This window comes from Camelus ferus, chromosome 13 (assembly GCF_009834535.1).
Source record: "Camelus ferus isolate YT-003-E chromosome 13, BCGSAC_Cfer_1.0, whole genome shotgun sequence".
Taxonomy (NCBI): domain Eukaryota; kingdom Metazoa; phylum Chordata; class Mammalia; order Artiodactyla; family Camelidae; genus Camelus; species Camelus ferus.
Window position 1 is genome coordinate 24,862,788 of NC_045708.1, and position 23,674 is coordinate 24,886,461.

Genomic DNA, 23,674 nt, shown 5'->3' on the forward strand with positions numbered 1-23,674 from the left:
TTTATCCTGGGTCATAGAACCCAGGGAATGATTTGAAGAATGAACCACACAAGAGGTTCATCTGGACTTCAGGAACAAATTAAAGCAAGGCTGTTGGTGCCGCTAATATTTTTAGTCTTTGCTTTACCGTGTTTTGGTCAGTTCCAGTTTGCCTGCTCATGGACCAGTTGAATGTGGTTGCTGGGTAGGGTTTGTGAGAATATGATTGCTTCCTAAGTATCCATGTGAATTGAGTTATTACACTGTCAGCAGAAATAAATGTGGAGTGTTGGAATAGTACCAAATGGAGGAGATGAATTTCAGAGAGATATTAAGTAGTACAGTTGAAAGAATTTGTCCTGGGGGAAGAAGAATTGGGAGTGATTCTCTTTTCTACCTTGAGCCGACTGCTGGCTTGGTAATGCTGTTAATCAAGTGATGGAAATACAAGAAAGTATTCTTAGAATAGGAACATGATGAATTTGATTTTTGAGGCACCAAGTTGGAGGTCCCTAGGGGATCTATAGCAACTAGTTGAATATAGACATCACAGACTTGGAAGAAAACACTTAAGAAGTCAACAGCAAGAGTCAAGGCTATGGTGGTAAATACAATAGTCTTGAGTGTGTAAAATGAGAACTGGAATATTAAGCACATAAATTAATAGAACAGTTATAAAAGTAGGAAAAAATATATTGTCAAAGAAATAAAAGGTATTTTATCTAGGAGGGATATGCCACATAAGGATTGAAAAAATCAGTTGGATTTGGCCATGAGGAGATCATTGATGATCTTAATGGGAGAAGTTCCACTGCGAAGTTGGGAACCAGATTACATTAAGTTCAAAGGATTAACGATTGAGAAATGAAATAGAAACAGACCAGTGTATACTTTTTCCCTAGAAGTTTGACTTTGAAAGAAAGGTGAAATAGGGCAGGAGAAAGAAATAGAGGGCTGAGAGTTATTTTGGTTTTATTTTGGAATGGGGAAGACTTGAGCATGTAGTTTGGAACAGTAAACAGTTTTAAAAATTTATTCTGTTGTATAAATCTTATTTTTATGTTTAAATATTTACCATTGTAAAATTAACTGGTGTAAGTATTAGGGTTAGTGCAGAGAAATTAGGACCCTGAGCTTAGGAGATCTGGGTTGTAATCTCAGCTCCCCAGAATAGTCTCTATGATAATAATCACTTTTATATTCCCTTCTATGTGTCAGTCACTGTGTCAGTAGGCTCTTTATACATACTGTCACTAAACCTCACCACAAATTAATCTCCAAGGTGAGTATTACGCTGTTTTATGGATAAAGAAACCTGAGAATTTATTTCTCAAGGATCACATAGATTTTCAATAATCATGATATGATTCCAACACAGATACATCTGATTCTGAAGTTGGTACTCTTATTTTCTATATCACACTGACTTTTCTTTCTAACCTAAAATAGTTTGTCAAGCTTTAGGTCCCTATTTCCTTATCTGTCAGATAAGGATAGCCATATTTGTCACATCTATAACAAAGTGCTAGTTGAATACTGCGGTATTATTATCTATATTTTGTTTGAAAAGAAAGAATATATATTTGTGGTTAAATACCAGACAGGCCTTATAAATATGGTCATCTTTAGCACTATCATTTGTCTAAACAGTATTTTACTTTTTAAGGTGGTGGTATCATGGATACAGAAATGTCTGAAGATATAGACCACAACTTAACTCCTACCCTTGACAGCATGTCTTATGGAATGCCGAATCAAACAGGATCTGAAAATTCATTGCTGGATGAAGATGATTATTTTTTGAACTCTGGGGATCTTGCAGGAATTCCAGTCGTTGGTAGTGACAATGAGGATGAACAGGATTTTAGTTCAAAGGACAATCTTGTTTCTTCAATTCATACTGATGATAGCTTGGAAGTAGAGAGAAGAGTCACACAGCATGAATCAGACAATGAAAATGAAATACAGATTCAAAATAAATTAAAAAAAGACTTTCCTAAACAGTTTGATCAGGTTTCTGTCTTTAAATCAATACGGAAAGATTTTAGTCTAGTAAGAGAAAACAGCAAAGAGACATTTTCTGGAAAGGAGAAAAATAGAGACCTAACTTATGAACGTGAAAAACGGTTGGATAAACCCCATAAAGAGTTGGATTCAAGGTTGAAAAGCAGTTTTTTTGATAAAGCAGGTAATAATTATTGGACTAGAGCCGTAAAACACAATAAATAACAACGTATTAATAATACAGCTTTTATTACTTCTGATGCTAAGCAAAGTATGAACAGTTAAATTTATTGTAAGCTTGTCATTTTTCTTTTATCCTTGTTCTTTGCAGAGTGACTGAATTTCTCCCAGTAACTATTGGTAATGGTATAAATGGTTGAAAAATAGCTCTAAACCTCATTTCTCCCTCCCCTGGTTGCAATATTTTGATGAAGATACTCGAATCACCTGTTCATTTTCTTTGGTTGAACATTGGAACCTGAAGTTGGATTTAACTTCTTTGTGCTGTAAGCACTAATTCAAACTGCTGTCCCACCAGTTAGTCCAAATTAGGAAGGGTTTTTCTGTTTGATAACATTTCTGTTTATGTTTTAGAAGTTTCTTGAGACTCCTCTTGAGTCTCTTTGCCCAGTGTACTTTAGCTCAGTTCTATTCCTGAATATATATATTTTCTTATTTCTCTGCCTCTCTTTCCTCCTGCTCTTCCATTTGCTTGCATGTCTTTTTCTCTCTTAGTATGTATGCCTGTAAAAGTGCTTCTTATTCAACAGTGCCTACTAACTCATAAACCTCTTTTACCCTATAGTCATCCCTAACCTCTCTATGTCAAGAATAAGTTATTTCCTTATCTATATTTCCATAGCATTTTGTTTATCCCTCATTATTTATAGTACTTACCACACAGTATTATAGCTCTGTATTTGTTTTGCCTTACATACTAGTGTAGGAGTTTATTGAGGGCCAGATTGTACCTTTTTCATGTTTGTGTTCTTGGGGCCTAATCTGGTGTAGTGAAAATAGTATTTCAATAAATGTTCAATAGGTATGAAGGAAAGAAAGGTAGAATATGCCAACCCTTATATTTCTTCCAACAGTGGTAGGAAAAATATGGTAGAAAGAAAAATATGGTATTAAAAAGAACAATTAATTAAAGTATTCATTATGTACAAGAGTATACCATATTTTTCAGTATATATATTATTCAATACATATATTTTCAGTATTTCTATGAAGGATAAATTACGAAGATACTTATCTTCAAGGAACATAATGTCTAACTGCAGAAGGGACAAGACAAGTCAAGTAGTAGAAGTGTCAATGACCAGTTGAATAGCATAAGGTTTAATTTATAATTAAAGGCAGTGGTAGAAGAGTTTGTTATGGGCAGTACAATAAGATTTCTTTCAAATAACTGAAACTGTGTTTTTGGTATTCTTTGAAGAGAGGTGATTTTTTTAACTCAGTGGACAGAGGAAGGTTTTATAGAGGAGAGGTGAATTTTGAACTGAGCCGAGTCTGGAAGACTGTATAAAGGTTAGAATAGAGGGGACTTGGAATGATAAAAGCAGAAATGGAGGAAAAGCAAACATAAGTAATTTTCAGAGCATAGTGAATAAAGTAACCACTTTCTTTAGATGTGAGGTGAGGCTAGAAGTTAGGTGGGGCCAGATTGTTTATTTTGAGTGAAACCACCTTTTCGGTGTTTTTTGGGACCCATTTCATCTAATGCGCATCTTTGTTGGAAAAGAGGGGTGATTATCAAATGATAGCTTTTTAGGTCACTCTTTATAAGATTTGTTATTCATATACATGTGTTTGTTTTGTTTTGTTTTTCTTTCAATAGCTAATCAAGTTGAAGAAACATTACATACCCATTTACCACAAACCCCAGAAACAAACTTTAGGGTAAGTTTTCAGTGTATATGTAGATTGCTGTAACTGTGGCAAGTGTCAAAGTTTTCTTTATGTGATTTTCTAAACTGTAACTGTATGTGTTAGGTAGAGCTCTGGGTTTTTCTTTGTTTTTTTGTTTTGTTTTCTTAAATTTCCTTTATTATTTGGGCAAGGGCATCTTTGGAGACGTTCTAAGAAGCCTCCTCTCTTACATTCTTTATTTGTATTTGATGTTTAGACATATATCACATTAACTTGTAGGTATAGGGACTCTTATGAATGTCCATAGAGTTCTTCATTTCCAGTGAGCTTTCTTTGGGTGTTAAACCTAAAGAGGAATAATTTTAAAATCTGAATATTTATTAATCCTTTATATTGTGTTTTAGGATTCCAGCTATCCATTTGCCAATAAAGAATCCATTGGTTCGGAACTGGGGAATTCCTTTGCATCAAATATTAGAATTAAAGAAGAACCTTTGGATGATGAGTATGACAAAGCAATGGCACCACAGCAGGGACTACTAGACAAAATTAAAGATGAACCTGACAATGCTCAAGTAAACATTTCACCTTTTTCCCCCCTTCTTTTTGTTCCACACATGAGTTATTCATTTAAGAGAGGAAGTTCTTGATGAAGAAGTAAAGTGTTTTGTTGACTGGGTGAGAGGAGACTTTTAATGAAGGTTGAGGCAATTGAATTATCTTGTCAGAATAATGCTAAGGAATTGATAAGAATTATAGGATACTTTTCCCGAGTAGTAATCAAGGCCTTTAATGCACTTTGTTCCTTAATACCACTATTCTGTGATTTTTATAATTTCAGTGCAAGATTAGGGAATGTGAGTCTTCAAGGATCTGAGATTGAAACAGCAGACGTGGCTGAAGGTTTACGGTGGTTTATGAGTTTTTGGTGTGATTGAGTTTATTTAATAAGGTAATAAGCCTTTTGTAGTTACCGCTAATGAAGTATAGGCTATATATGGGTTTAAGTGTTTTTCAGGAGGGATTAATGGAAAGGTTATCTTTGGATGGGTTAATTGATTGAAGAGCCAGCTCATTAGATCAGTGGGTAGAAGATAAAAGAGGCTTTGATGGGTGATACAGGATTTTCCATTTGAGATCTGTGAATAATAAGGATGGGATAGAGCTCTGTTATTTCAAGGTTGCTTTGGAGGTAAAATTCAGTAGAGATCCTATAACTGTGCAGTCCTGAAATCAGTTAATTTATCCGTATAATTAGTGACATTGCAGTGGTTGGAATGAAATGAAGAAGTTATATCAAATGCTGTAATCAGTTTGGAATGTAGGAAAAAGACCAAGGGATGAATATGCAATAGCAGTCATTATTTAAGGGTGGCTATGTTTTATACAGATGGCATGAGTGCAAAGGCTGAGAAGTAAAGATAGCATGAATTAGCTACTTTTTGAAATGACATTTGATCTAGAGAAAGCTTACCTTTCCATATTTTTCTTTTATATTGGGGTTGTTGAGAATGTAAGACTTCTGTGGAAGAGATTTTTTTCATTCAGGTGTCTCTGAGCAGGGTTTCTCGGCACTATTCACATTTTGGGCCAGATAATTCTTTGTTGTGAGGGGCTGTCCTGTGCATTTTAGGATATTTAGCATCCTTGACTTCTACCCACTAGATACCAGTAGCACCATGTCTCTAGACATTGCCAAGTGTCCCCGGGAGGACAAGATCCTCTGATGTTGAGAACCACTATTTTAGAGTAAGGAAACGGAAGAACAGGTGATTCACAGATGTCGAAGATTTTTACGAGTCAGATTGATGCTCAGTTAAGCAAGAATTCCATGGTGCCCAGTGGAAGGTAGCTGTATAGGGTAGTGATGGTAAAGCTGCCATCAGGAGTTGGATTGGTATGAGCTACAAAGAAGATGGTAGAGAAGGAATGTGAGAATATCTGAATAGAAGGTAGACTGAAAGCAAATTAATAGAAGCAAGCAAAATGGAGGTCTTGGATATCTGAACTAGGGATAAAGAAATGTCCTGACGTCTAGGGAAAGTTTATATGGCAGTTTATGCTTTGGAAGACTCTTATCATGTTCTATACAGGGCAGATCTCCTGTCTCTTTACATGCCCCAATCTGGGCATGGGAAATCCATAAGAAATCACAATGCTGGCAGGGCATCAGAGGTATCACTTTCTCCCTGTGCTTGACCCAGTTGGCACTTTCCTTGGGATGAGAAGGCAGTTATATCAAAGACTAAATACACTAAGGAAGCGTTACGTGTGTTACTGTATGTGAGGTTCCAGTGGCTGGAGAATAGTAATAGGATGGAACTGTCAGGACACAGAAACACCTACATTTTTATACATCATTCCAAGTATAATAATGGTTAAAATATGCCAAATATGAAGTTTCATCATGATTTTGGGGAAGAACTTCCTCAAAGGCTCACCACCTGATCGACTGGACTCTTGCTAACCAAGCAGGAATGTATGTAACTCCTAGGCATAAGGTTCAGGAACATTCTTTACCCAGACCCCACAATCAGGCAGTCCCAGCATGTGAGTGGGTTAAAGCTGAGCTTCTTTGACAAGTCCTCTCTGTTGACAGCTACACTAATCCTGTGGCATCAGACCTTTGATAATTCGTTTAGAAATCCCTCAGGGGACCTCATATTAAAGTGAAGATTTCTGGTTCTTTCTTCCCTTCCTTTCCTTCTCTCTCCTCTCCTACTTCCTCTTCCCCTCCTACTTCCTCTTCCCCTCCTACTTCCTCTTCCTTCTTCATTGTCCTGTTCTAGGTATTACCCCCCAGTGACCATTGGAAATCTATATTTATTGTTGTTCAGTACTGCCTAATGCTGTATCACTCTTACTCACTTCCTGTAGATGAAAAGGAGCTCGAGCATATTATTTTCTTAGACTCTGAAATAGTATTAATGTAATGCTCATAAATACTGATAGATTTAACAGTTGTGGTCACCCTTTACTCTTGACCATCTAGTGATAGTAATAACTTTTTTCATGGCTTAATAAGATCATAGCTTTAGCTTCTGGCACCTTGTTGAAAACCTCCTTTGGCTTTTCTGTCTGCTTATTAGCTTGTAGTTTTGCTTTCAGCTTACTTCCTAATTCTTTTTACACAGTTCATTTGGTGTAAATTTTTTTTTATTTTCCTGTGTAAATCACTAAGATACTGAAATCTATGTTTATATGTATTTAACTACTTCTTCCCATTTACTCTTGATTATTTGGGTTACAATTTTCTGGGTTTGCTAGTTGTCATTCTTCTGCATCTTACTAGTATAACATCATTTGTCCTCCTGGTTTCATTTCTTCATTCAAATCCTGTTGCAAGTTACTATAATATATTCTGTATATAATACTTACAGTTACAGATACTTTAATGTGTACTGTGTTGTTTTATCCCCCAGTATAAGAAGACCAGCGTAGAAGATATTAACTCCATTTTTAGATGAGGTAACTGAGGTTCATAGAGGTTAAGTTCGTTCCTTAAGGCCATATGACCATGAAGAAGCCAATCTGGGGCCTTCATCAAGGTCTTATTAGTAGTCTACCAATCTTTCTATAAATAAAAGTTGTTTAATTTTTTAAAAATGCCTAGAGAATGTTTTTAAATAAAAACTTTAAAGAGCCAGAGACCTCATTTTTTTCTCTTCCCCTTTTCTATAAATTCTAAAAGCTGGAAATTCAGTAACTGTTACATTAAAATCATGATTTTTTTTCTTTTCTTTTTGCTCATAATAAACGGAGAGTTAATCTGTAATTGCTGACTGAAGTAAATGGATTAGGATAGGAAAGCAAATTAATTGTCACAATAGTGAGTCATGTATCTTGGAAAGTAGAATGCAGTAGTTAAATATTGGGGACTTTTTTTTTTAAACCATATCAAGTCAACTTGACTGTAGGAACTTGGCTACTTATTTATTTATTTTGGGGGGGCTATTTATCTCTAAAATACTATCTTAGGATACTGATATTTTATGATAAGCAAAGGGAAAGAAAAGATATTTATAAAGGATCTTTTGGTTTTATTTTGACATCTGTTTTTCTACTTGCGAAAGCTTTTGGGTCATCAGATTTTCACTTTTCAAGTTATTAATCATTGGTTTGATACGAAATATTTGTAAAATTAGTCATTGTTGGGAGGATACTAACATAAACATGATTCTTGAAGGCATTATGGGGTATACAAGCCGAGTAATTAAGATGTATACTTATTTTACTATGTTACATAAGTAATATGTACTTGAGGCTTAAGGAATCTATCAGAAGTTTGAAATAAGCTGTCATAGATGGTGAGAAAGAGAGCTGACTGGCGACCATTAAAGCATGCCCATGAGTATTGATTTTTTTTCTGGAGTTTCTGAGATTAAAATAAAAGTTTTTACTTGAAATTTGCTTTAATGTACTATATAATGTAGGCATCTCAGGATGAGTCAATATTAGAAAATCTTTTAGTATATAACTTCATCAACAGGTCAAATAAGACTATATAGATAGATATATAAGTGCCAAAAGAGATATGCATTTCTTATAATAGATACTCTCTTGATCAGGTAAGGAAATATCTACTTCTGATCAATAACAGTCATTGAATTTAAAAGTAAAATGATGGAAACCTTCTGTTAATAATTTCTAAAAGAACACAAATTACTGATGTCAGCATTATTATTTAAGTCTTGTTGGATTTTCGACCTAATACATGTTAAAGAAATTAGAAGAAATAATGGAAAAGGGGAGACAATTATCATCGTTTACTGGTAAGGATCTTTATTAGAAAATTAATAGAATTCCTGAAAAGTTTAGTGGAGTAGCTAGTTAAATTTTAGTTATGTAAAACAGCAATATTTCTATAAGTCAGTTGTTTCCTAGTTAGATAATACAATGAAAAGATACACTATTTCCTACACAAAGCAACTAAAAAGTGCTTATGTTAGATTAAAAAAACTGAAGTGAATGGAGAGACTTCCAAAACAATGTAAGATATTAGTTATTCCTAAGTTAAGATACAGTTTTGATACAATTCTGATGAAATATCAATGGTTTCTTATGTTTTGAAGGATAACTAGGCATGTACACACACGTTATGTTACATGTGTATTCTAAAATTAGAGAGGTGGCAAACTATTAGGTAGTCAAACATTTCACAATTATTTTCATTAGGATAGTGTGATATAAGAGTAATCAGTCTGATAATGATACAGAATAGATTGCTACAAAAGAGACAAAAAGAATTTGATATATTAATGGCAAGTGGAAGGAATTCACCGGATATTCAGAGAAAGAAAAAGAAAAATGCCATTATACATCAAAAGAAATAAATCCCAGATGGAATAAAGTGGGAGTTGGGAAATTATCAGCAGTGAGCCAAATCCAGCCTGCCTTCTTTCTGTTTTGTTTTTCTGCATCCTGTTTTTGTAAATAAAGCTTTATTGGCTCACTGCCACATTCATTTACATATTATCTATGGGTGTTTTTGCTCTATGAGGGCAGGCAGTGTTGAGTATTTGTGATAGTATGGCCTGCAAAGTAAAAAATATTTTGTATCTGGCCCTTTGAAGATAGTTTGCTGACCTCTGTATTAGAGGACTGTGTTATAAACAATGAAATCACCTTTTTAGTATTTTATCGTGAAAGTAGAACTTTGTAAGAAATAGAAGGAATCATGAAGGTAAAAACTGTCAGATTTTTGGCATTAAAAACAGAAACTTCAGTATGTAAAATTTTAACTCAAAGTACATTTTGAGGAAATGTTGGTAACAGATGCTATAGGTGGTTAATATTGTTACCTTATAATGCTTTTTTGTAAATGGATATTAAAAAAAGAATTGGAAATTGAAACGAGTGGGAAAAGACTTTTAAGTGACTTATTTTCACAAATTGCTAGAATAAATTCAGAAGTTTAAAAAAAAATTTGTCATTGTGTTTCAGGAACCTTTACTGTGTACCTGTTTATCTAGTAATTCCACTTTAAGGATCCTTTCCTTAGGATATAATCCTAAATATGAATGTTGCGTATTCACAAAGATGTTCATCATGGCATCACTGATGACTAAACCAAATATGTGGAAACAAATGAACCAACATTGGGTTGGTTTATAATCTCAGTGCCATACAGGGCTATCAAATTGGAATCTGAGACCAAAGGAAAAATTACTGAGGCTTAAGGAAAAATTAGTAGTACTGATCCTGTCTTTACTTATTTAAAGTTTTGGGTTTTGTTTATCATGAATTTTTGCATTTTTGAGTTTAAAAAATATTACTGAGTTTTCTGGTGCCTTAATTTGTGCCAGAGGGAAGTACCTCACCTCATCTAGTCTCATCCCTGTGTAATCTGATATATCTATTAAGTAATATGTATCATCATTTCTCAAATTCAAGTAATGTACAGACACTGCTCACAAACACAAAAAAGGGTATGTTGGAGTTGCCTGAGAATTCCAAGAATAAGAAGAATTTGGGGGTTTGCAGTTTCAGTGTGATAAACAATGGCTTAAACAGTTAAATCTACCACTTAGGGGGTTTCACAATGCAATAATGTAATTGAAAAGCAAACAACAGCACTGAACCTTGTAATATAACTCAGTTATGTGTGGTTATTCATGACTAAAAATATATTTACATTCACTAAAAAAAATCATTGAAATAAAAACACAAACTTCTAAAATATGTTTTTAGACTTCTCCGACTGCTTAGGGTGTATCTGTAGGCCTCAGGGACTCTGGGACTATTTAGCCACTGGAAGTTATTTTGGAGTAACGTGTAATCTGCAAATGTTCAATTGATAAAAGTGATAAAAAATCATTTCATTCTTAATCATTAGGAGTGGTATATTCAGTATAGTTACAACTATGTAAGGAAATACATGCAGAATGGGAAAAGACTGGAAAGAAATATACCAAAAGAATAACAGTGGTTGTTTTGGGGTAATGGAAATACGATTAGAATTTTTTTCTTAGTTCTACTTGTCTAAATTTTGTATAGTAAGTGTGTATTACTTTTATAATAGATAACCAGCAACTTACAATACTATAATAATGTTAAGAATTTTCAAAATAATTTGTAAATATCTGGTAGTGCCGCAGGCCAATTAGATAGCTGCTTTGGTTTTTTACCTCTTATCCTCAGCATATACAAACATGTTATACCTTTATCATGATTGTATTTTGGTTGATATTATTTCTTAGTAATGTTAGTGCAGTAAATGTTTTCTACCCCTGTAAAGCCATAGTAAAATATCTTGAATGTCTGGATTTCTTTAGATATACTGTATTTATTTTTTCTCTACATATTTATTTATTTTCTTTTTTAAAGGAGTATAGTCATGGCCAACAGCAAAAAACTCAAGAGGGGGAACTGAAAATTAGTGCTGTGTTTTCAGTCAGTGGCAGTCCTCTTGGTAAGAAACAAAACTGAGTAAATGAATCATGTTTATTTATTCTGACCAGTATAAGTGAGAGAAAGTATCTACTTGTATTAGTAAACTAAGCAGGTCTCTCTGCCTGTTTAGAATGGCTTTAATTGTGTATTGCATAATTAGTGTTGGGTTTGAAGACTAGTTCTAGAAGCGAAAGAAAGGATGCCTACTTAAAATTCATGGTAAAAAGTAAAACTTTTTTTTTTCCAATTTTTTTTAAAGCTCCACAGTTGACTACTGGCTTTCAGCCTTCACTGGCGTCATCTGGCATGAATAAAATGCTTCCTTCAGTTCCAGCCACAGCTGTTCGAGTTTCCTGTTCTGGTTGTAAAAAAATCCTCCAGAAGGGGCAAACTGCTTATCAGAGGAAAGGGTCTACTCAGCTATTCTGCTCTACACTGTGCCTCACTGGATATACAGTTCCACCTGCCCGCCCACCGCCTCCTTCCACTAAGAAAACTTGTTCAAGTTGCTCAAAGTATAGCAGAATTCTAAATTATCCTGTTTCCTTTCTTTCAAGATGTTTTGTTCTTGTCTGTGTATTTAATTTTCTACCTTTCCATGTTTTTGAGAAATACCACGTTATTTAGTACCATCATGTTGTTGCTGCTTTCAGCCTTTCTGAATGCTAGGTGCTCAGCTTTCTTTTAACTTTAAATAATGTGCCTTTTATATAGTAAGAGATATTTTTGAAACCTACCTTATCATCTTTGTTAGCTTAAGATGCTTTGTGAAACAAAATCTATACCATTTGGGGTATTATATGACCACAGTATTTTATCTTGCAACTGCAGGCAATAGATAACTTAAATCCAACAAATATTTGATGTTTATATAATGTTTCCTATTATGTGATTGGAATTCACTTAATACTTTCCTTCTTAACTTCAAATGGATTCCAGTGTGTATATTTTTGTCTTCTCAACATCTCTGAACTACCTCACAGTTTCCATTTTTAGTGTTTAACACCAAAAAAGATTTTATTTTATTACAGCCAAACGAAGTCATCTAGATATATTTGAGGACTATGAATTAATTTACGCTAATTTTGCAAGGTGGTTGTTAGAGTGTTTAAGTCAGAAAAAGATAAATAGTGTTCTTGTTCTGAAACACTTTGGCTTCTATTGTTAAGGTACTCAAACCATGATTCATTAGTTTAGGTATTTGTATCTGTAATTCCTCGCATGGATGCTGCCCTTTCTCTGTATAGAAAGGGAAAAAGATGCTCCCTCTTCTGGTTCAGTTGGAGAAAGGCGTATAGAAAGAGACTTAAAAAGAAATTTGAGTATGGTTAGAAGTTTTTCAGGAACTTAAATATGCATTCCTTCATGTTTCAAGTTTAATTTAATAAAAATAGACTATACTGTTTGAATTATGAAACATACTTTTAAAAATTAGTACTTATCTACCACATGTCTAATTTCTATATTCTGGTATATTCATCATCAGATTCTAAGATTAAATCAACTTGAAAATGAAAATTTTTATAGTTTTTTTTTCTTTATCCTATTTGGCCATGAGATAATTTCACATAATAAATTCCTTTTATGCTGCTTTATTTAATTCTTACCTTCAGGACCAGCACTTTCTAAAATTTTAGCAATATTTTTCACTTCATAATTATAGTCATAGATATTTATTGCAAAGATTTAGCAATGAATTTCAAAATGAGCACTGAAAACTCACAGAAATTTTAAAACGTGTGCCCTCTTTCTGTGTGTTTTTTTTCCTCTGTGTTTTTAAATTCTTGTCCATACATTGTTGTTCTTATTCTAAATTTACTATGTCCCTTTGGTCTCTGGTGTTTGCCTTGCATTATCTAGAGACAGATCATTTTTACCTACATGTCATATCTTAATCTCTGTCTGATCTTATGTAATTTAATTATTCTCTAAGGTTACATTTTATTCTTTTGTCTTATCCATAAATTTCAACCCGTCATTCCTTGACTCTTAACTTTTCTACCTCTTCATTCACTTATTCTGTTACCCTTTTTAAAAAAAATCGCTTGTTTTTGTTTGTTTGTTTTTTCCCCATTCGCCCCTTTCTGTTCTTTAAGGTACTCCTTGTCTGCCTATCACCTCAGCCTTTTCTCTTTCATTTTCTGTCTTCCTTAATTTTCCGCCCTTCTTATTTTACGTAGTACTCTTTTGTTGTTTAGTCCTCAGTCATTGAACGGTCTTGTTTTTCCTTGTACTCCATTTCATTTTCTGAACTACTCTTTATCCTCTTTTTACCACTTTTCTTTTCTTCCCTTTTTCCCCTCTTATTTACACAGTCATTACAGCAGTTTGGTATAGTCTGGTTTATCTGATTATAAAATTGTTGACTTGGGTTATACCTTACGTATGAGGAAATTAGACTCAAAGAAAGTTAAATGATATACTAAGTGTCACATAGGTTAGTTTTGATACATGGATTTCCCTTCTCCCAGATAGTCCATGTAATTCAACAGGTTTAATTTGTAAGTTAGTCCCTGAAGAAGGATTTTTACTTTAATTTGTATAGGTGGAGACAGAAAAGATTTCCTTCCTGAGAGCTACTGCTGTTTTCTTGGACCAGTAGAAATATAACAGCCGTTAGGTTGTAAGAAACTCATTAGCTGTTTGGAGTAACAATTTTATTTTTCTTAATCTTTTGTTGACTAAATAGCTTAGCATCTTGAATTTAACCTAAACTCTGAATATGTTTTGGCTAATCATCATTTAATTTTTAGGTTTCTTTAGTGATAGGGACTTAATGATTTATTTTAAAAACTCCATTTCAAATCCTACATAAAGGAGGTAACTTGGAGTGTAGTTTTGTTAATACTGTTAGGTCAGATTTTTTGATGAAATGACACTCAGAGAAGTAACTGTTTCAGGATTGTCTATACCATTTTTTTAAAAAACTTTTTTTAGTGAGTTATACTCATTTTACAATGTTGTGTCAGATTCCAGATTAGAGCATAATTTTTCAGTTATACATGAACGTACATATATTCTGTCTATACCATTTCTGAATTTTTACTATCTGGAATGAGATTACTACTTCTCATTCTGGCATAATATGTAATCTGTTACAATAAGATGTAATGTAATTTGATGCTAAAAATATTGAGAACAGTGAGAAATACCTACTTTTATGCTTCTATTTCTTTTATCCATGCTGCTCCCCAAATCTTATCTCCTTAACCTTCTATTAAACTCAAACTTAAGGTCCAGCTAAAATGTCACCTTTTGGGTAGCTTTTCATGTCACATCTTGTCTGAAATAATTGTTTCTTCATTTCTGTTTCTTTAGTACATTATATCATTTTCAAAATTATTATACTTTTATATGTGAAGAATGCTTCTGTTATGTTATTTTATATATTCTTTGTCTGTTTATCCCAATGTACTGTGAGCTCTTTAACTGCTCGTGCCATATCTTGACACAGGGTTGAGTTAGTCCCTAGCTCAGTATAACTTGTTCAGTTGGTACCCTTATAAATGAAATACATTACGTAATAAAAAGTAATTGTAAAGGCGAAAAATGCAGATAGTATAGCAGTCTTGAGCTACCAAGTGTAGGAGATGAAGTATGGTATTACATATTACAGCATAGGACAATATCACGTATTTCTTGTGATGAGTCCTGTTTATTATTGTCTTTTATTGAAGCAGAGATATTTGTAATCTTTTCTAAAAAGTTCTGTATTATTATAATCTGTTTAAAATGTAAGAATGAATATGACACAGTTTATTTACTGTTATGTGATTGTATACTCATGGGAGAGAGATACTGTTTAGAGAATTTCATCAAGGTAGTTTTCAAAATTGGTTTTTAAAATGGTTTACACTTAAACTGTCTGAGAAACTACTATGTAGAAAGACTGGTTTGGAGGTGGAATAAGGGGTGGAGAAGAAGTGAGTCTTGATCATTAGGGTTTTAATTTTCATTGCCTTTTGCTACTAATGCTTACAAATTGAGTTGTTTAGATATGGAAATGTTCGATTTTATATAACCATTCTAGAATATATAGTGTATAGTTTGACATATATTCTTACTTTTAAAAGATAGTGGTTTAAAATTTTTTCAAGTATAATATTATTTAAAGAGTGTTTTGAAAATATAGGAGAGCCTAAAGAAGAAAATGAAAATCACCTATAATCTTACCTACTAGAGATAATGAATGATAACTATTTGATGTATATCCTTTTAATTTAGACACATAGTATACTAATCCTGACAACAGTTCCATGAACTAAGTCGTGTATTAGTTCCATTTTATAGAGCAGAACTTGAGGATCAAAGCAATTTATCAGTTTATTCAAGAAACCCAGGTTTTTGGATTTAAATATCAATGCCCTTTCCCTACACTATGATTGCCTCTGTTTAGTTTGATATTTTTATCCAACAAAAAAGGGAAAACATGGATTATACTGTGGCTTATTTTATCTTTGTTATCATTTTTAGAGACATTTTAAATCCAAAGGATGTGATCAGTGCCCAGTTTGAAAATACCACCACTAGTAAAGATTTTTGTAGTCAGTCATGTTTATCAACTTATGAACTGAAAAGAAAACCTGTTGTTACCATAAATACGAATAGCATTTCAACCAAATGCAGCATGTGTCAGAAGAATGCTGTTGTAAGTGTCTTTTACCTTTACTGGGGGGAGGAGTCTAATGTTTGCATTTAAAGAACAGCTTTTGATAGTCTTCGTTTGTTGTTTGTATGTCATTTTTTAATTCCTAGATTCGACATGAAGTTAATTACCAGAATGTGGTACATAAACTTTGCAGTGATGCCTGCTTCTCTAAGTTTCGCTCTGCTAACAACCTCACCATGAACTGTTGTGAAAACTGTGGGGGTTACTGTTACAGTGGCTCTGGACAATGCCACATGCTTCAGATAGAGGGACAGTCTAAGAAGTTTTGTAGTTCAGCGTGTGTCACAGCATATAAACAGGTACTTGACCATATTTAATGCCAGTGTCTTTGTTCTTTTCAGGAGGATCTAAATTTTTTGGTAGAAATTATTTGAGAAGTGGAGAGGGAAATAGCTCAGTGGTTGAGCACATGCTTAGTATGCACGAGATCCTGGGTTCAATCCCCAGTACCTCCATTTAAAAAAAAAATTATTTATGAAAATGTCACAAAATACTAAGATCTTACTAGCTTAATTAATATTTTTTACATATAATTATTATTTGTCAAACGAATGTATGTTAAAACTCTTGTTACAGAGTTTTACAAGTACCATATACAGTTGTCCCTCAGTATCCATGGAAGATTAATTCCAGGAACCCTGAGGATACCAAAGTCTGAGAATGCTGAAGTCCCTTAATATAAAATGGCATAGTAATTGTATGTAACCTATGCATATTCTCCCCTATACTTTAAATCATCTCTAGATTACTTATAATACCTAATACAGGATAAATGCTATGTAAATAGTTGCTGGTGTGCAGCAAATTCAAGTTTTGCTTTTCAGAACCTTCTGAATTTTTTTCCTGGAATATTTTTGATCTGAGGTTAAAAAAGGATTTAAATAAACCAAACAGAAACAGACTCACAGACATAGAGAACAAATTTATGGTTACCAGAGGATAGAGGGGGTGAGAAGGAATAAACCAGGAGTTCGAAACTTGCACCTCTTAGGGAGTGATGGAAATGTTAGCTATCTTGATTGTGGTGGTAGTTTTATAGGTGTTTACATCTATCAAAACTCATCAAATTGTACATCTGAAATATGTGTTGGTTACTGTACAGAAATTATACCACAATAAAAGTGTTAAAAAATATGCAGATATGGAACCCATGGATATGGAGGGCAGACTATTTTTATTCATGCATTTGAAATACATGTTTTTAGGATATGGCTTTTTTATTTCAAAAATGATTAATGTTTTTGAGCAATATTTTGAAAATGCTGAAAAGCACAAAGAAGAAAAATAATCCATCTTTCAGGGATACCCAGTCATGTCCTTTTGATGTATAGCCTTCTAATCTTTGAAATATTTTGGTTTGCATATATTTACTTTTTTATTTGTTAAGGTAAGGTCCAAGTTATATGTGTATTCTTGGAATTAGATCCATATGGTTGAAATTGTAATTCAGGAAATAAAAATCTTACCATTAATTATAAAGTTTTTTCTCCATGGTATAGGAAAAAATGTGGGTTATATATTATTTTGTGAATTGATGATCTTTCTAGAGGATGAACTGCTTGAAGTCTGTATGAGGAACATCTTTTATGCAGTTTTGTTTATACTAAAGTTATGTTTTGTTAGTAAATTTTAATCAAAAATTCAATTTTAAAATTGATAGGAATAGTAGGAACTTTCTACATTTTCAATTTTACAGTGCTTTCCTGTTTCCGTGCATTTGCTGATCGATCATTCTTTTCCTTAGAATAGCACTTTTTATATATAGTTTCCAAAATTGGTGAACTTAATAATGTTGATTGGGAAATTTCTTTTAAATTGTTCTTAAAACTTTGCAATATTTTTGTAATTTTAAACATTATAGTGCTTCCATTTCTTTCTTGTTTACATGTAAACACATTAAAAGTTTTATTTATTTATTTATTATTCTATTCATTCCTTCCTTAAAAACTCCTTGTTTTTCCTCTCCCAGGGGAAAAAAAAAACCCCTAATATCTTCATGTGTTTTTAATCCTTGTCCAAAAGATTGTTTTCCTGATATTATATCAAGTACTAAAAGTTACTTGGACTCAATGCATTGAAAGGTGGTGTATAGTCAGTCCACAAGAGGAGAAATACTTTGAAATATTTTAATTTTAAATATATTACTTTTAATTTATCCAATATTCATTAAATTTCTCACATATTACTGTGTATTGTTGTTTAGAGAAAGAATGTGGATTTAGAAGTAAAGCAGATCTTGGTTTGATTCCTAGACTTTCCATTCAAATAGAATTTTACCTTGGGGAAAGCAGTTAAACTCTCCCAGTCTAGTTTTCTTCTCTGTAAATGGGTATTACACTACCAGTGTCACTGGGATGTTTTTAGGATTATATGGAGTAACGAGAAAGCATCTAGTATAGAACCCGGCACGCTGAAGGTGGTCATTTCTGCTACTTTCTTTTCTCCCTTATATAAAATTCCTTCCACAGACATTAGATGTGATTTCTGTTTTGAGGTGCTACATGTCTCCCGGGGGAGATAAACATATAACTGATGGAAGTGTTATGGTATACAGTGAGGCACAGTGGAAGCATGCTGAGTTCTACTTGGTAGAGCAAGATGGGACTATCAGCAAAAACTTCAGAGATAACTCTTGACCTAATTCTTATAAATTAAATTTGTGTTTGCAGTCCTGATGGGGGAGAGAGGAGAGATAGAGTTGGAGATACAGAAGGCGTTTTAGAATGTGGGAACATGTATTTATTTTAATAGCAAGTGTAATGAATTTATCCTTGAAGAGGACATAGAGATCTTGAAATCTCTTAACAGGTGCTGGATATACTTTATAAGTTATCCTGACTGTATAACATATTAATAGTATTTAACAATGTTTGTTGCTGAATCACTAATTGAGTGGGAATTTTAAGATAACAGACTTGTTGGTTATTTATATTTGGACACTTGGGATATCCAAAGTTTGGTCCCACTTTATTGCTTACGGTGTGCTTTGTTATTGTTAGTGGTAGAATAGTTGACAGTTTATTTTCTAGTAAGTTTACTAGTTTCCTTGAATTCACATTTTATTGTTACATATAATGCCTTTTGTGGGGAAGTTCTTCCAATTTTTAGGATAATAAAAGCATGAATTCCCTGATGTGTGTAATTTTTTAAATAATGGGTTTTTGTTTGTTTTTGGATTTTGTTTTTGTACAATAAGTCCTTGTAGCTTGTTTATTTTATATGTAGTTTGTACCTCTTAATCCCCTACCCTCATTTTGAGAGAAGGGTAAAATTGTGTTTTGAAAACCATAGTTATAACCAATTAATAGATTCCCAAATTACTAGGTTGTGACCAGCATTATTTTTTAATGAAATAGAATAGAATGAAAACTATCAAAGTGCATCTCATGTTATCATGATAATATATTGTTTTATGAAACTTCTCAGTTTTATATACACACATTGTATAATACAGAAACACAGAATATCAGAAGTATGTGTGTGTACTGGGTCACTTTGTAAAACTTATTTCTTACTGAGGATTGTAATCATAAAAGTTTGAAAGTTTGAAAGCCACTAGTTGAAAATATTTCAACAGCGTTAAGTATAAACATTTCAAAGAATTATGCTTTTATTTGTAATTTGGTAAATATGAATGTTATTTTATTCTCTTAATAGAAATCAGCCAAAATTACACCATGTGCGCTTTGCAAATCATTGAGATCCTCAGCAGAAATGATTGAAAATACCAATAGCTTGGGAAAGACAGAGCTTTTCTGTTCTGTTAATTGCTTATCTGCTTACAGAGTTAAAATGGTTACTTCTGCAGGTAATATTGGTTTCATAAACTATATAAATTTAATAGTTGAAAAAATATGGCTGTTGCTTTGTTTTTATGGTACACATTTTTGTCCAGATTTAGTTGATTTTTAAGGCAAGTTTAAAATATTTCAGATCTGTATTGCAAAATATCATCTATTATCTTGATTGCCTGTTTTATATTTACTTACTTGCTTGCCTATTTGTGCATTCTCTCTTACCAAAACAATTTCTTATGGCTTTTTTACTGTGTTTTCTTTGTCCATACCTGGTTTATTTCAAGATTCCTTTATTTTGTAGTTTCAGGGTAGGCTGTGACAACTTTAAATTGAAAGAAATATTTTTAACATTGTTAGTTATAGTCTATATATGACGTGATAAAATTCAGTTTCAGTTCCTGCAACTTCGCCCTTGAATTTTCATATAGCGCATAATATTTATTTTCTCTTACATTCAAGTACATTTGTATATATTACTCATTAGTTTTTATTTTGATTTGCTAAGGTGTACAAGTTCAGTGTAACAGTTGTAAAACCTCAGCAATCCCTCAGTATCACCTAGCCATGTCAGATGGGAGTATACGCAACTTCTGCAGCTACAGTTGTGTGGTAGCTTTCCAGGTATGGCTTCAGGACTCTTCCTTTTCTCCAGTCAGTGAGTCACCTACTGTAGTAAAGTAAACTTACTTGGTGTTGGCGAAGTGCCTGGATTGCCTAAATTTCTATCCCAATCCTATTAAACTTGGGGATTTTGGTTCATCCTGTATTTAGAGTCATGTCATTTAATTGCCTGTACTATAAAATTAGATGGTACTGTTATTACCTAGATTGTCTATTGGGAGGATATTATTTTTAAAGAAGGTTATTAGTTAAATTATGTATTTTTTGGATGTAAATGACACTCCCCTCATTCAGTTATAAGCTGCTCAAAGGCAGGGATCTTTGCCTGTTCACAAATGTGTCTTAAGCACCTTGAAGTATGCTTGGCATACATAGGCACTAAATAATTAATTGTTTGAACAAATGATTAGGTTGATCTTTTTGTTTGTTTTTTTTCAGAATTTGTTCAACAAACCAACAGGAATGAATTCTTCAGTAGTGCCCTTGTCTCAGGGCCAAGTAATTGTAAGCATCCCCACAGGTTCAACAGTGTCAGCAGGAGGAGGTAACACCTCTGCTGTTTCTCCCACCTCCATTATCAGTAGCTCTGCTGCAGCTGGTCTCCAGCGTCTTGCTGCCCAATCCCAACATGTTGGGTTTGCACGAAGTGTTGTAAAACTCAAGTGTCAGCACTGTAACCGTCTTTTTGCCACAAAACCAGAACTTCTTGACTATAAGGTAAAATACAGGAGCATGATAGAGGGTTTGAGTTTAAACTGGTCTATCTGTAAAGTTATTTCTGGCTTTTCATCTCTCAAAATAATACTATTCGTTTTGAAAGTAAGAGGGATAAGGATTTCCATAGTTAAACTAAATGTTTAATTGGTACTTAATGATTATTTCTTTGCAGGGTAAAATGTTTCAGTTCTGTGGAAAAAATTGTTCTGATGAGTATAAGAAAATAAATAATGTAATGGCAATGTGTGAATATTGTAAAATTGAGAAAATTGTAAAGGAGACTGTGCGATTCTCAGGTGCTGACAAGTCATTCTGTAGTGAAGGTAAAGACAGAAGATTATCTACATACTGAGCATGTTGGTTGTTTTAAAAGTAGTTGATGATTTAGGCTGTCATTATGTAAGTTTATCTACTTTATCTTTTGTGAATAACACCAAAACCTTTTTGTTTTGTTTACACTTGGTCCGCTCATTTCTGATCTAATCATTCATATTGTATAGATATTAAAATGAAAGATAAGATCCTCAGTGTATAGCAGAAGATGGTGGTGATGTGAAAAACATTTAATGTTGTTAGATTGACAGGGATCTTTTAGTTCTTGTGTATAAATCTAAAGAAACTCTTTAAATTTTGTGGCATCCTAAGATTATACTTTTATTGTTTTAAACATTCATTACGGTTCTAAAGATAAATAATCTAATATACAAATCAATATGAGGTAGATTGTCTTCTTTATTTAGATAACTGTAAATTTAGAATGTTTTGTCTTATTTTAAAACCATGCAAGATTAGCCGCCTAGACTAGTGGCTTTCAAACTTGACCACAGCACAAAAAAATATATTTTACATTGTGACCCAGTTTATGATTACATACCCAAATAAAACAAAGTTTCATGAAACAAAACTGACTTTAACTATATGTGATGTGCTATAATATTTTCTATTCTGTCTTATCTTGTTTAAAAAAAGAAAATGATAGTATCAGTCCTCTGAATTAATCTCTTGATTGAGGACCCAAGTGTGCAAACTTTGTCATAGAGCATTTAAGTTAAAGATGTAGATACCTAGTATTTCTCCCTAATGTTAATTTTATCCTCTCTGATTTTTTAGGTTGCAAATTGCTTTATAAACATGACTTGGCCAAACGCTGGGGGAATCACTGTAAAATGTGCAGTTATTGTTTACAGACATCTCCCAAATTGGTACAGAATAATTTGGGGGGGAAGGTTGAAGAGTTTTGTTGTGAAGAATGCATGTCCAAATATACAGTTCTGTTCTATCAGGTAAGTATAATTCTCATTCCTGGGTTTTTCAAGTTAGGGCAAATTTTCCCTTCTTTTTTTCTTTTATATAGTATAAAGGGCAATTAATGGTTTAAAACTTTTAAGTAAGTGGGGGAAGGGGGTAGGAAGGGATAAATTGAGAGTTTGAGATTTGCAGATACTAACTAATATATATATAAAGTAGATAAACAACAAGTTCATGCTGTATAGCACAGGGGACCATATTCAATATCTTGTAGCAACATATGGTGAAAAAGAATATGAAAATGTATGTATGTTCATGTGTGACTGAAGGATTATGCTGTACACAGAAATTGACACAACATTGTAAACTGACTATACTTCAATACAAAAATATATATATATGAAAACTTTTAAGTACTTAATATATTTTGTGCTCTTCCATATAAGATTAAGAAGACTTTAATGTCAGTGAAATTATATTCCTTTTGTTTCTAATTTCCTCGTAGAAGACATATCAGTCTTAAGACATTAAAATATTTAAAATTTATTTATTTGTTGTTTAATTAAAATGAATTGTCTTCTGATGTCTTTAAGGAAGATTTCCATTTCCCTGTGTTTTTTAATTACTGTTTATTGGTGTCTGTATAATATGACCTTTATTAATATTTAGTAGAAATCATTGATAGATAAGTAAATAATTACCATTTTAGGTAATTTTACTTCATTTTTTTAAAAAATTGAAGATAGTTGATGTACAATATTAATATAAGTTTTGGGTGTACAGTATAGTGCTTCACATTTTTTAAGGGTTATCCTCCATTTATAGTTATTAAATATTGGACTATATTCCCTGTGTTGTACACTATATTCTTGTAGCTTATTTTATACATGCTGGTTTGTACCTCTTAGTTCCCTACCCCTATGTTGCCCCTCCCCCAGGATAGTTAACCTTCATTTTTGTGATCTAAATTCTAAGTAAATTTCCTCACTTGTTATGTGTGACCTGCTTTTATTCTGTCAAACTACAGATAATTTGTTCCTTACTCCTTTACTATCTTCTGTTTCTTTTTCAGATGGCCAAATGTGATGGTTGTAAGCGACAGGGTAAGCTCAGCGAGTCCTTGAAATGGCGAGGAGAAATAAAACATTTCTGTAACCTGCTTTGTATCTTGATGTTCTGTAATCAGCAAAGTATATGTGACCCATCTTCACAAAACAATGCAGGTAAAATTAAACTTTAGACTTTGATCAGTACCAGGGACGAACTACTGTTTTATAGAGTGAGAGCTTTAAATAGTTGTCAGTAATTTCATGAAATGTAAATTTCAGTTTTCCCTGAGCATACTGAGTCAGATAACCCTATAAGAACTTCA

At 33.0% G+C, this 23,674-nt stretch overlaps 1 protein-coding gene across 7 annotated transcripts in view; it reads left to right on the plus strand.

Moving 5' to 3' along the window:
* ZMYM4 (zinc finger MYM-type containing 4) overlaps positions 1 to 23,674 on the plus strand; it is a 145,644-nt gene that overhangs the window by 78,706 nt on the left and 43,264 nt on the right. For 3 of the 7 annotated variants that reach the window (XM_032495893.1, XM_032495894.1, XM_032495895.1), the window contains exons 3-15: positions 1,646 to 2,167; positions 3,827 to 3,888; positions 4,263 to 4,433; positions 11,185 to 11,269; positions 11,510 to 11,765; positions 15,724 to 15,898; positions 16,006 to 16,218; positions 19,577 to 19,727; positions 20,222 to 20,337; positions 20,776 to 21,054; positions 21,227 to 21,377; positions 22,165 to 22,337; positions 23,375 to 23,525. In XM_032495893.1, the coding sequence (XP_032351784.1) occupies positions 1,646 to 2,167; positions 3,827 to 3,888; positions 4,263 to 4,433; positions 11,185 to 11,269; positions 11,510 to 11,765; positions 15,724 to 15,898; positions 16,006 to 16,218; positions 19,577 to 19,727; positions 20,222 to 20,337; positions 20,776 to 21,054; positions 21,227 to 21,377; positions 22,165 to 22,337; positions 23,375 to 23,525 (2,505 nt within the window). Of the gene's footprint in view, positions 1 to 1,645; positions 2,168 to 2,359; positions 2,490 to 3,826; positions 3,889 to 4,262; positions 4,434 to 4,791; positions 4,811 to 8,462; positions 8,631 to 11,184; positions 11,270 to 11,509; positions 11,766 to 15,723; positions 15,899 to 16,005; positions 16,219 to 19,576; positions 19,728 to 20,221; positions 20,338 to 20,775; positions 21,055 to 21,226; positions 21,378 to 22,164; positions 22,338 to 23,374; positions 23,526 to 23,674 lie in introns of those variants that run through there. The other 4 variants (XM_014560604.2, XM_032495899.1, XM_032495898.1 and 1 more) reach the window with 4 other exon arrangements.